Source organism: Sminthopsis crassicaudata, chromosome 1 (assembly GCF_048593235.1).
Source record: "Sminthopsis crassicaudata isolate SCR6 chromosome 1, ASM4859323v1, whole genome shotgun sequence".
Taxonomy (NCBI): Eukaryota; Metazoa; Chordata; class Mammalia; order Dasyuromorphia; family Dasyuridae; genus Sminthopsis; species Sminthopsis crassicaudata.
Genome location: NC_133617.1, coordinates 634122969 through 634136558, shown reverse-complemented (window position 1 = coordinate 634136558; position 13590 = coordinate 634122969). Strand labels below are relative to the sequence as shown.

The 13590-nt window shown below is 36.7% G+C and overlaps 1 protein-coding gene across 1 annotated transcript in view; it reads right to left on the bottom strand.

The window, feature by feature from the left end:
* SLC1A1 (solute carrier family 1 member 1) overlaps positions 1–13390 on the bottom strand; it is a 104460-nt gene extending 91070 nt beyond the window's left edge. Inside the window, exon 1 of the mRNA XM_074282837.1 lies at positions 13020–13390. Coding sequence (XP_074138938.1) covers positions 13020–13110 — 91 coding nt within the window. The 5' untranslated portion in view covers positions 13111–13390. The remainder of the gene's footprint in view (positions 1–13019) is intronic.
* Positions 13391–13590: the final 200 nt, after the last annotated feature.

Sequence of the window (13590 nt, the reverse complement as noted above, 5' to 3'; positions counted from 1 at the left end):
AGTCTAGTACAGAGTTCTCTCTACAGGAGGTGTTTAATATTGATTGATTTGTAGAGAAAACCCATTAGTTGCTAAAGAACAACTAAAATATTGACTGTCTCAGACTAAGTACAGCTCAGGTCTGGGGGGGGACCTGTAGTTATAAGAAAGGAATACATAGAGGAAGCTGGATTTGAAGAATGGATAAAATCTCAGCAGAGGAAAAGGAAGGAGAATAACCCAAGTGTGTATAAGGAAACAGCTGGGATAAATGTGCAAAGGTAGGGATGGGTTGGAAAATGCAGAAGAAAGTCAGGGAATGATTTGTCACTGTAGCCAGTCTATGATAAAAAGCTCTATCCAGAGCTAAATGATCATCTGCTTACAATAGAAATTCTTCGTTCTTGAGAGTCACCAAAGACATATTTTCAATGCTTCTTTCTTTCTTTCTCTCTCTTTCTTTTTCTTTCTTTCTTTCTTTCTTTTTTTTTTTTTTTTAATACTACAGTAAATCTATTCCATTCTTTCCACCAGGAATTAGCTTTTATTAAGAATGCAAAAGAAAGAGAAATAGAATTTTTATATTTTCATCCTGAATTATATGCTAACTTTACCAGATGTGAATACCCACATGATGAGAATGCCCACTAAAGCAAATATTTACTGAATACTGAATATATGAATAGTCTCATGAATTACACAGAATAAGATGCATATAGAGCAAGGGTCCTGACCTCATGTAGTTTACAATCTAATTGAGGAGACAGAACATACATTTAAAAATAATATTTAATTAATCAGCAAATGCTCAGTACTAAATATCAGAAAAATCAGAGGAATGAAATATATCCTTGTTGGCTGGGCAGAATGCATTCCTTAAAACTTCCACCAATACAGAACAGAATCTTCTCTTAGACAAATCTCCAGGGTATTGAGAAGTCATACTGAGAAGTCAGTGAAGAAGTGACTTGTCCATGACCATATAGCCAGTATGTATTAGTAATGGAATTTGAACCCAAGAGTTCTGGACTTTGAATCTGGCTTTCTCTATACTCCACTGTGCTGCTCCTCAATTCAAAACTTCAATATTAAGGAGAAAAAAGCTGACTACTAGTGTTCTTTGAGGCTTTTTTTTCTTTTTACAAAAATTAGCTAAAGTGAACTGGGCATTCTAGCGGGAAGGAGCAATACATATGTACTAAGCTTTACAGAAGTCAACTTAGCTACTTCTATTTTAAAATTGTCTTTTTTTCCCCACTATCATACAACTCAACATATATGTTTCAGAACCCTCATTTTCTATTTTACTTCCACAACTTTACAATTCTTTACCCAGGAAGATGTTCATTTGTTACAATTAGTCTAATCTCAGTGACCCTTAGGTAAATCCTGGAGTTTATATCCTTCCTCACACGTGTTTGTGATAAGATATTTAAAGACAGATGCCATAGGAAAATCTAGATCCAAGAGATAGCTTGATCAGATTTAATGCTTTTTCCCCTCTTTCTGTTAGCTGATGTATATGTAACACTCCTTTTCAATCTACCTCTTACAGAAAACATAGATATTATTACTGTAACTTTAGCAGTCAGAAAGAAGGTAAATGGAATTTGAGAAAAGCAGTTTCCAAGAAAAGCTTGGAATCAGGAGGAAGAAAAGTGTGTTTTATTTATGATTCAGAACAATTTATGAGAAATCTATGGAAAAGACAAAAAAAAAAAGGAGAAGATGTGAAACTTCTTACTTGTCAGTACTGCCATAAGGGATATGTTTCAAAGGAACCTTATCAAGAGAATTTTATGGAAAGTTCATGAGGAGATGATAAGTACAGTGTATTTTGAAATGATTTGTGATTATTGAAAAAAACTTCCTAATTTAGCTTATTAATTGAGAGACTAAATTTAACTATTATTTTGAGAAGAAATGTGAAGAATCTGAAGACCCTTTAATAAGTATTTGGAGTAAACTGAGTTGTGTAAGCCTGTTTTCAGGCAAGAAACATGCCATCTATCAATAAATACATAGTAATGAAGATTAGAAGCGACTCTGGCAATGATATCTGTCCTAATCAAAATACATAAATGTCTTCACTACATTATTACTTTAACAAAATACATAAATGTCTTCACTACATTATTACTTTAATTTGTAATAAATTGCATAAATTTAGTGATTTTAATGTTTAATTATAGAAAAGAATGAAGTTATTAAAGGAAAAAGGACATTTCTCCAGTTTATTACATGATTAATAGTTAATTATCTGGAATGGGGACTTGAGCTAATTATTAACATTATAATTTGTTAATAAACTTGCTCTCTTTCACCTTGTATTTCTTTAGAACTTAGGAAGATAAGTGTAAAATTATGTGGGCTGTATGTTATATGGCAAGATGAGGAATGACCTGCAGGCAAATACAGCTAGGTCCCTGACCCTATGACTTTATATGGTGGTTATATATTTATTGATCTACAACATATACATTCATATATGTTTTATATATATATATATATACACTTCAACCCTTCAAGGCTTAAGAATCATTTTCTAAAGACTTCAAAAGGCAATAGCCTTTTTTTTTTTTTAACAAAAGCATAACCTAAAAAATATTTAAAATGTGTATAATCTTTAAATGTATTTAATATTTTATCTTTCCTAATTACTGTAAAACAACCATCTTTTTAATAAAAACTTTGAACTTTTAATAAAAAGAAAACTTGCCTGAAGAAAACTGGCTTAATTTCACAACAGCACACACCATATATCAAGTACTGGGGGACAAAAAGGCAAAAAATACCAGTTTCTGATCAAGGAACTTACAATCTATCAAGAGATAATGATGATGTCACAAAGCAAATGTTGGGATAGAAGATAAGGGGACTCTGGGCAGATACTTGAAATTACCTACAGTTAGTATGATAAGGATGAAGATTCAAAGGGACCTAAAAAAAGTTATGGAGGAAGAGAATAGGAGAAAGAAGAATCATGAAAATCTAGAGAAGAAAGATTATTTTGGAGAAAAGAACAGAAAAATGTTAAGGTGCTTGGCAAAACATGAATCAATCTTCAAGTATTTGTTAAAGCACTAAATACAGTAACAACAATTATAATAGTAACAACAGCTATCATTTATATGGAACTTTAAGGTTTGTAAAATTTACATGTTTATACATGTTATTTCATTTGATATAAAGAAAAATGTTAAATACCTGCTGCCCTCAAGAAGGAAGAACATATATATCAGGGAACAACACACACATATATATATATAAATAAATATCTTAAAAATAAATAGAAATAATAGGGGCGAATAGTTAAAGTTATTAATAAGTTTGAGATAAGAAAAGGCTTTAAATATATGATGACATCTGAGCAGAACTCTAAAGGATATTAAGAGGTAGAGATGAGAAGGGAATTCCAGGCACAGAGAATAGCCTGGGCAAAGGTTATGGAAGGAGATGAGGTTTTGTTTACGAAAAACACAAAGTTCAGTTTGAAAGGACCTCAGAGTCCTTGAAGGAGAGTAACATATAGTAAGGCTGAAAAGGTAGATTGGATAAAAGCTTATTGATTTATCAATATAAGAAAAATTTAAATTTCCCTGAAGTTAAATGTTAGAACTTCAGAATGGAAAGGACCTAAATAAACTCTAATAAGACATAGTTAGACTATTTCTCTTAGTCAGTTTATAGAGTCCTTTCATTTTAAGGGGATAAGAACAAGAAGTATTCATGCCACCATTGACTTCAATGTATAAATAGCCAGAAAAAGTTATTTTTAGTACCTGATAAAGAAATTCTACAATCTTAGAATGAGAATCTGATAGTCCAACCTCTAACAGGGTCTGCTTTTGAGAAACATTCAGTCCTTGTTGGAATCTTAGACCTAATGTTTCTCTTGTTCCTGTTCTAAAGAATTAATTCTTCCAGCTAGTAAAAAGTATTTGTGTATGCCTCTTGCAGCTTAGGTTGTGTCTTTAAAAGAACAAAAGTTGATTGTTTGCACAAGGCAAGGAGATAAAAGCATAGATCTTCATTTCCAAGCTGTAATTAATAACAAAACATCTTAAAATCCTAGACTTAGTGAAATAAAGAATGATACAGATAAGCACCTTCCTTGAGTGTAAATGGGGAATGACATTTTTTTTTTTCCAATTGACTAATACAATCAAATCATTATTGCTCTTAAAAAACACAGGCAATAATCAAAAAGTATCTGGGTTCAAATATGGCTTCAAACACTACTAACTGTATGATTCTGGGAAAGTCACTTAACTTTTTTTTTTTTTTTTTTTTTTTTTGCCCTCAGTTTCCATATCTGTAAAATGGCAGTAACAGCAGATACCTCACAGGTAGTTTTGAGAATCAAGTGAATAGCTGTTGAAAAATGCTTACACAGTGCCAGGCATAAAATAGGCAATACATAAATATTTATTCTCTTCTAAAGGTTTGCCAAAAGAAATAAAATAAATCTAACTGTGATCTTGGTTCATAAAGTTGTTTAACAAGTATACTTGGAATCAGGAGAGATGTGGGCTCAAAACTGGCTACTTATATTACCTGAACCTCAGGGAGTCATTGAAATCTGATTTTTTTGCTGCTTCTTCTGTATAATGGTGGTAATAATATGTGCAATGTCATTTCATAAAGTTAATGCACTTTGGTGGCCCAGGGTAGAGCATTAATCCTTGAATCAGAAGACCTGATCTTCAGACACTTATTAGCTGTGTGTCCCTTGGCAAGCCACTTTAACAATTGCCTACCTCAGTTTCATCATCTGTAAAAAGGGAAAATAACAGCATCTTCTTCCCAGACTTCTAAGTATAAAATGAGATAATATTTGAAAATTGCTTTGTGAACCTTGTATACCCATATAAACATTAGTTATTATCTTTTTTTTGAGTTGAGAATTCACCAAATGAGATAATGGGTAAAATACTTTTGTAAGCTCTAAAGTGCTATGGAACTATTACCTCTTATTGAGCCAATACTATTTATAATTATGAATGAGAAAAACTAACATTTGTATAGCTATTTGAAGGAGATTGTATAAATATGAACATATAATAGCTCATATTTCCGTAATACTTTTAAGATTTACAAAACATTTTCAATTTTGTGAGAGACTAAGTATTATTTGTCCATTTTTGCAGAAGAGATAAACTACAAGAGATTAATATGATCTATTAAAGGATTATAGATAGGATACTGTAAATTTTTTTTCTCCATTAGCAAAATAAACAGGCTAATGTAGATTATACATGCATACCATCAAATTGTTGTTGTTCATCCTTTGTTTTTGAAGAGGATCAATGATATCACAAGGGTGATATTTTAACTTGCTTGTGAATGGATTTAAATGAGTCAGAATTGTACAAAGTTGTCAGTCTCACCCCTTTCTTCCAGATAATTGAAGTCTAGGGGCAAGATGAAAGTCAGAAAGCCCTGGCTAAAGTGGATAACCTTGGTGTCTGATCTCTGAGTAAGCTCTAAGCACTCTTAGGTGCCTGCTTCAGATACTTTTATGGCCATTGAAACAAATTGCTCTCATCTGTTATTCCTCTGAGGAAAGTCACATGTTTGGTGTAGACACCCCCTAACTCATCCAGGGGTTGAGACCTGTTTGAGATCCTTAACATGGCATAGCCTATCTGTTAAGATGGTCTAATAGGGGCATGACTACTGGATGTGCTACAATTTCTTGAAGCCACAGGTGAGAGTTAGGTGATAGCCCTAAAAAAGGCTCAGTAAGCCCTCTCACTGGAGATGTTAATCCTCCCTGAACACCCCTATACCACTTAGAGGGACAACTTTAAACTAGATGTCACCTGCTAGTAGAAAGGATGCCTACTTCCTTGAGGCTAAAGAATCTTCTTCCCTGAATGAATTAAAAGACATGTTGCAGAGGAAAGAAGATTGGACTAAGGAGAAATCTTGTCACTGACTTACTAGCTTAGGAATGCTGAGACAAATCACTTTGCTGCTCTAAACTTTCATGTACTCATCTGTATAATGGACAGCATAATATTTGGTTGAGTCTGCCTCACATGATTCTTGTGGAAAAAAAAGTTTTTTAAAATTTAACATACATTGTAAAGGTGAGTTCTTGTCATATGGTATTGAAATTAAAGTTAACTATCTTTTGTGTGTGTGTGTGTGTGTGTGTGTGTGTGTGTGTGTGTGTGTGTGATGCACAGGTAAAGGGAAATGGTCTCAAAAGATTAATAAAAGAAATAGTTAATATTTATGTGATCTCAGGCATTAATTGCTGGACAAATATTACCTTAGTTGATCTTTATAACAACCCTGCAGATAAATGCTACTATTAGCATCCCCATTTTGCAGATGTGGAAAAATGAGGCAAAACAGAGGTAAAGTGACTTCTTAAGATTACACAGCTAGCAAAAGTTGATACCAAATTTGACTCCAAGTCCAGTGCTCTATCTACTATATCAGTTTCTGGGCTAGGAAAGTTATGGGAAAGTGGTTATCTCTAAGGTCCCTTTCAGTTCTCCATCTGAGGAAGAAGTAATGACTTTTTTCTAGAGAAGCTAAAAGCATGAATGTACTTTATGAGCCTTCAGAAAAAGAGAAAAGAAACAAGTAAGCTCACAAAACTCATCTCTACTAAAACAAAAAAACAAAAAACAATTCACCATATTACACACACACACACATACACACACAAATGTCTACAAGATATTGCCTTTATGATATCAGGAGATTTATTCATAAAAACAGAGAAAGAAGTACACTAAATAATACTTTAAAATCCTTCCAAATTAATTCATCAGATAGCTAAAAGGCCAGAATGAATAGTTGAGTTAACAAATTAATAGCCAACCACCCTGCAAAAGCCTTTAGAAGTGTAAAACAAAACGGTTCACAGGGAATAATAACAAATAAAGTCAGGGCAAATGCCTTTGCCCATTGGACCATGAATAACATTTTATTTTACACATGATTATATGCATATGAATCTTATCCTCTTAAGACACAACTACAATGTCATGACAAAGAAGGGTCAGATCTTCTCAATCATTTTCTCCTCCCAATGTCTACCATAGATCTCTGAATGTAGTAGATGCTTATGAAATCTTGTCCAGACCTGCTCACTAGAGGATTTTGCTGCCATCCTGAATCCTGATCATGGGTGAGAAGGGAAGGGTGGAACTCACAAAGATGTTTAAGCAGACGTCCATTTATTCAAAATTTTTTTAGTCTCATATACTCTAATATACTTACATAACTATAGCACACTATGCATGTGCTAACTATAGTTTACTTTGCATGTGGGACCACATAAAGAACTTGGATATCTCCTTACAACTTTAGTATATGTCTGCTTTAATTACAACATAGGTTGTCATGCCCCCTGACTTCTTTATCCCCAGGACGGATGGGGAGCCAAACCAAACATGTCAACAGAGTGCCACTGGACTAAAGGGTCTTATACCTCACCCAGAGTTCCCCACTATCTGGACCCTCTATAAAATCTTTATTGAATTAATGAAGAAACAACAATAATAATGATGATAACATTGTGCTCTAGTTTAAAAGATACTTCATATTCATTTTTCCTTTTACTTATTACAACAACCCTGTGAGGTAGGCAATGAAGTTATGATTTTACCCATTTTACAGATAAAATCACTAAGGCTCAAGGAAGTTACATAATTTAGACATGGTCACAAGCCAGGAAGGAGCTGAGCATCTGTGATGGAAAGAGCTCCTTATTTGGAGTTACTGCATCTAGGTTCAGATCCCAGCCTTGATAATTGTTTACTGGAGAATTTGGGGCAAATGATTTAACCTATCTTAGCATCATAGGACCTCAGGGTTAAAAGGGACCTCTGAAGTGATTTAATTGAGACTTTATTTAGTAAAAACCTTCTTTGATATCTCTAGATAGCTCGAAGCAAAGGTCATCCAGTCTCAGCTTCAAGACCATTTGGACAGGGCAGGATGAGGATATGGGGATCTGGCTTCCAAATGGCAGTCCATATAACAAAGGACCAGTAAGGTAGTCTAGAATTTGGAGATTCAAGAACATCCTGAAGAAAAAAATCTACTTATTTATCACTTATGATTAGGATGCCAACCAGGAATAATCACAGGGCTCTACTAGAACATCTAGGCTGGAAATAACGAAGGTTTGAGGAAGACTTCCTGGGGAAGGTATTTGGGACTTATGTAAGTTTGCTACATAATTCTGTGTATTTTAGTGCATTTAATATCATTATTCTGAGAAAATGTCTCTAGGCTTCATTAGAGTACCATATTCATGGTACAAAGACAGTTAAGAACCACATGGACAACAAGATCTCTGAGGCTCCTTCCAGGTCTAAATTGTATATATAGGAGAATCCAGGTTCCTGACTCCGTGTTAGTACTCTTTCCACCATGCTTTAATCTGGCTGTTTAAGATTTGCTTGGAGGTTAAAACTTTCTTTTCTTGGGTCTGTTAATGAACAATGAGAAAGATTAGTCTTCTCTAGAAAGGCTAAAATCTTAGTAGGAAAAAAATGATTTGTCAAGTTTCTTCCCCTATCTGTTCACTCAGTTTGCTGCAAAAACATTTTAAAAACCTAAAAATTATATTTTCCCCTCTTTTTGATCATGGAAAGAACCCTAGATTTGAAGTCAGGGGGATCTGTTTACATCTTGTCTCTTACTACCTGCATAGACTTGGGCAAATAAGTCACTTGACCTTTCTGGGTCTTAGCTCTTTTATTTGGAAAGTGAGAAGGCTGCATTAAGGCTCCTTCCAGTTCAATAAATATTTATATATTTTTCTAAACTCTCTCTGTTTTCTATGTTTTACTTAACAAGTTTAGGTGCTTCTGTTGCTAGAATTGTGAACTGATCCAACCACCCTAGAGAATAATTTGGAACCATATCCAAAGGGCAATAAAACTGTTTGATATATCAATATCATTAACAAGTTAGTATCTCAAATAAAAGTACCTATATATAAAACCTACATATAGCAACACTTCTTGTGAGGGCAAAGAATTGGAAAATGAGGGGATACTCATCAATTGGGGAATGGCTGAACAATTGGCAATATATGGTTATGATGGAATGCCATTGGGCTATAAGGAACGACAGCCATGATGGCTTCAGAAAAACTTAGGAACGTCTATGTGGATTTTTGCAGAGTGAAGAGAGCAGAACCAGATCATTGTACACAGTTTTAACAAGATTATTTCTATGATCAAGACAATGATCCAAGACAATTCCAGAGGACAATGAAAAATGCTATCCACCTAATGAGCGAGAACTGATAAACTCAAGAGTGAAGATTGAAGCATACGTTTTTACCTTATTTTTTTGGCAATTAATTAATATGAAAATATATTTTTTACTTCATTTGTATAATTGATATTATATTTATTGCCTTCTTAATTGGTGGAGGAAGAAGGGAATTTGTTATTAAGATTTTTAAAATAAATGAATGTCACAAGTAAATTTAAAAATGCATTTAAGTTCCTAATAAATATTTGTATAGTTGAATTGACTTGTTTCTTGGTAGAGACACTAAAATCTATGTAAAATTGTAAGGGTCTGGGATGCAGGCTGGGGGATACGTTGGGTTGGGTTGGGGGAAAATTGGCAGAACCCCTGTGTTTTCAGATAGCACAATATAATATGGTTTAAACCTGAGGTCCTCTAAAGGCTTCTACCAAGTTCCACATCTATTTGGCAGAACAGTATAGCAGGAAGAACATGGAGCTTGGATAGAAAAACTGTATTTGAATATTGGTGTTGATATTTAATTAGCCAAAGAATCTGGAACAAATAACTTAAAACTTCCAAAGCTCCAGTTTTCTCATTTGTAAATTAAAGCTAACAATATTACTGTGACAGTCTAGAATATAGCTTGCATTCTGAACCTGGAGTCAGAAAAGATCTGGGTTCAAAATCTATCTCAAATACTTATGAACTATGTGACCTTGAAGTCACTTACTTCTCTAAGTCTCAGTTTCCTCATCCGCACATATATGTATATATCTATCATTCTAAAGAGTTAAATAAATATCTTTTACCATTGTGCATTGTTTGCACCACCTAAATTATCACACAGATTTGTTGTGAGGATGTGTGAAAACTTTCAGTCTCTGTATGAATGAATGTAGTCATATTGGAAAGAACACTAAATTTGGTGTTAGAAAGACCTGAATTCCTGCCTTGGCTCTTGCCACACAAGATTCTAGGCAGTGTGGGACAACAGAGAAATCAATGATTCTGGAGTCAGTGGAATTGGGTTCAAATCTTACATCTGCTTCTTACTTCTTGTGTAGGAAAATACCTTACTTTCTCTGAGTCTCAGTTTCCTCACCTGTAAGAGGAGGAGTTGGACTAAATGACCCCAGATGTCCTTTGCAGCTCTAATCCTGTCATTCTATATGACTTCTCTTAACTCCACTTTCTCCCCTTGATGTGCATATAATTTTGGCACTGGTATGGTAAAGAATTCCAGAAGGTCCTCTGAACATGGAGAAATCAAAATACCCGATTTGTGGTCCCATTTCTAAAATACCTTGTCTTTGAGCTATACAACCCCTCTGAACCTCAATTTCTTTATCTATGCATTATCAACCTTACAGGATTGTTCTGAGGAAAGCATTTGACTCCCTATATCAACATGAACTATTATTACTGCTGCCTATTTTCCAGGATTGTTCTAAGGATTCACTGAGAAAATGTTTGCAAAGGCTTTTTAGAACTGCAAGACCTTAAGTAAATTTAAGTTATTAATGATAAAAGGATATAATTCTGTCTCATATCTTTCCATGAAGACCAGCAGAAATGCTAAAATAGTATTAGAAAAAACTGCATGAGATAAATGAAGGGAAAAACACCTACATTTGTCCCTGCTACTTTTACAAATTTGCTCTTATTACAGGCTCCAAAAGTGGACAGAGGTCAGAGGGATATTCCAATCTTGGGCCTTCTGAAAGGCCCATGGGCTGTAACAGTATTATTAATATATAGAATATTGGGATTCAGAAGGGATGGCCCAACTCTATAGAAGTTTGTCAGAGGGGAGAAGACACAGAGGAGAAGTATTAAGAAGAGAAAAAGTAGCCTCAAGTTTATCTTTTATAGAATAAAAGGTTAGAGTAAATAAATGGCTTGAAGTCAAGAAGACCTGGATTCTCATATCCCCAACTCATATCGTGGACAGCTAAGTGGCACAATGTTAGAGTGCTCAGCCTGGAATGAGGAAGACATCTTCCTGAATTCAAATTTGATCTCAGACACTCTGTGATCCTAGGCAAATCACTTAATCCGATTTGCCTCAGTTTCCTTATCTGTAAAATGTCCTGGAGAAGGAAATAGCAAACCACTCCAGTATCTTTGGCAAGAAAACTCCAGATGGGGTCATGAAAAGTCTGACACGAACAAACAAGAAGTCACTTTATTCTCCTTGAGTCTCTGATTTTCCTCACTGAAAAATGGGGATAATATCAACAATATGCACCTGTCTGGGTTACTACAAAGCTCAAAATAAGATAAAGTACATAAAACACTTTGTAAATGTCAATAATTAAAGACTCTAAATTCTATAAGTTATAAATCTTCATATATAGCAACATTCAATAGATAAATATTTATTAAGGCTCTAAAACTACAAGTTGTAGATAGATTGAGATCTATAGAGAAAAAAGGAATACACGGAAGAAACCACAGATCCTTAACACATTAACATATTGTTAAATCAAATTATTATTGATTTGGGGGAGGAGGGTAGGGATCTGTTTACATTAACAGAAATTAAATAGCTGAAGGAGATTAATTTACTTCTCTGATCAGTTACTGAAACCTCACCTAGCCAAGTAAGTTGCCTGAATTATGCTATTTAAATGCAGCCTAGTAGGGGGAAAAAAACAGAAGAAATATGGAGTGAAAGAAAGCTTGGATTAGAAAGGGAGGAGTGTCATCTGAGCAAATGACAATAAAGAATAATGTTCAGATGGTAATGAGGAGGAGGGATCTTGTTTTTCCGGCTACCTCTTTTTTCCATAAGACCTCCCCCCCCTTCCTTCTTCTCTATTTCTTTCTTTCATATAGAAATCCAACTGGCAGATTTTCAGACATTGTGAAAATGAATGCACTTGCTGCTATCGCTGTGGCAGCCACCCCCTCCCTTTAGTGTCGGCAACACACATTCCCACAAACCAGTTTTACACACACACACACACACACACACACACACACACACACACACACACACACACACACATATAAACCAGTTATACACAGATATACACTCACATCCCCATATACCCAAGAACCAGTTCCCCATCAGGAGACTATGACATTCAGCATCTAAATAAGCCTTAGTCGAATAGTCCATTCATTCACCTTCAAGCCCCTTCCAGAAGATGGTGATTCGGAATTTTTTCTTTTAAAGGATACAAAGATTATTTTTAAAACCATAATTATTTTCGCTGCCAGACAGTAGGGCTATTTCCTTTTCCCTTTCCCTTCCTTTCCTCCCTGCACTAACCCCTCTTTTCCCCCCAACCCACTGCTAGTTCTTGGTAAAAACCGGCAGCGAACAGCAAATAGGGAGCCACAGAAAAAGCCCTTTTTCCTTCTGCATGAAAAGATAAACGTGGCCAGGAGGTGGCTCGGGGAAGCATCTCTCTCTGTCTGAAAAACACCAGGGGGTTCTCCTACATGATCGCTGGGGAATCGTTCCACCTCTAAGACTTTGGATTTTGTGCCTAGGTTAAAAAATTTTTTCTGCCCCCTCCCCCCTCTCCTTATTCCCCAACCGGAGACACATGCTCCAAGGCTGCCCGTGGGCAGGCACAGCTGTGCCACCCACACTTACAGTCATACATACGCTACACATGCTGCACAAAACCTCGAGTCTTGGGGTGCACACTTTTTGTTCGGGAGTTGTGCCGTCGCATCGTCAAGAAACTAACCCCTCAAATACTTCTCCCTAGAGACTCCCTCATCTGCCCTCGCATCTGCCCCGTCCCCATCCCCATCCCGGTCCCCATCCCCATCCCCGCCTCTCTAACCTAGGACCACAGCTAGCACTGTGGATAGCAGAAGCCAGTTGTTCTTGAGGAATCGTTTGCAGTCCCATCTCCTCCTCGCTGGCTTCCCCATGGTGGATGCTGAAGCTGCCGGCGCCAGCAGCCTCTGATCCTTTGCTGAGGGGCTTTTGATGTTGGCGGTGGGAGTCCCAAGAGGTCGGAAGCCTCCGGCCACTCAGGACAGAGCAGGCGGTGACGAGCTGGGGCAGCGGAGGATGAGTCCACTGGATGTGCCACCCGCAAGGCCGGCTGTTGCTCCGGAGGCTGCTGCCGCTCCTGTGCTTGCCTCTCTGAGGCCGGAAGCCCGCAACCGTGCGCGCTGCTTCTGCCACCCGAGTGCCAGCCTCAGGGGTGGGGGGACGGGAAGGGAGCGGGGGGAGTCGTCCGGGTTGGGCAGGCTCGGCTCCTCCCGCTGCCTCTGCGCTAGGCAGCGCCCGGGCCAACCAGGGCCTGGAGAGGGAGGAGCGGCCAGCCGCGAGCCGGAGTCAGTTGGGTGGGAGGCTGAGTAAGTCCTCGAAGGGCTTGCGGCTTGCGGGGAGAGCTCCGCACCGGC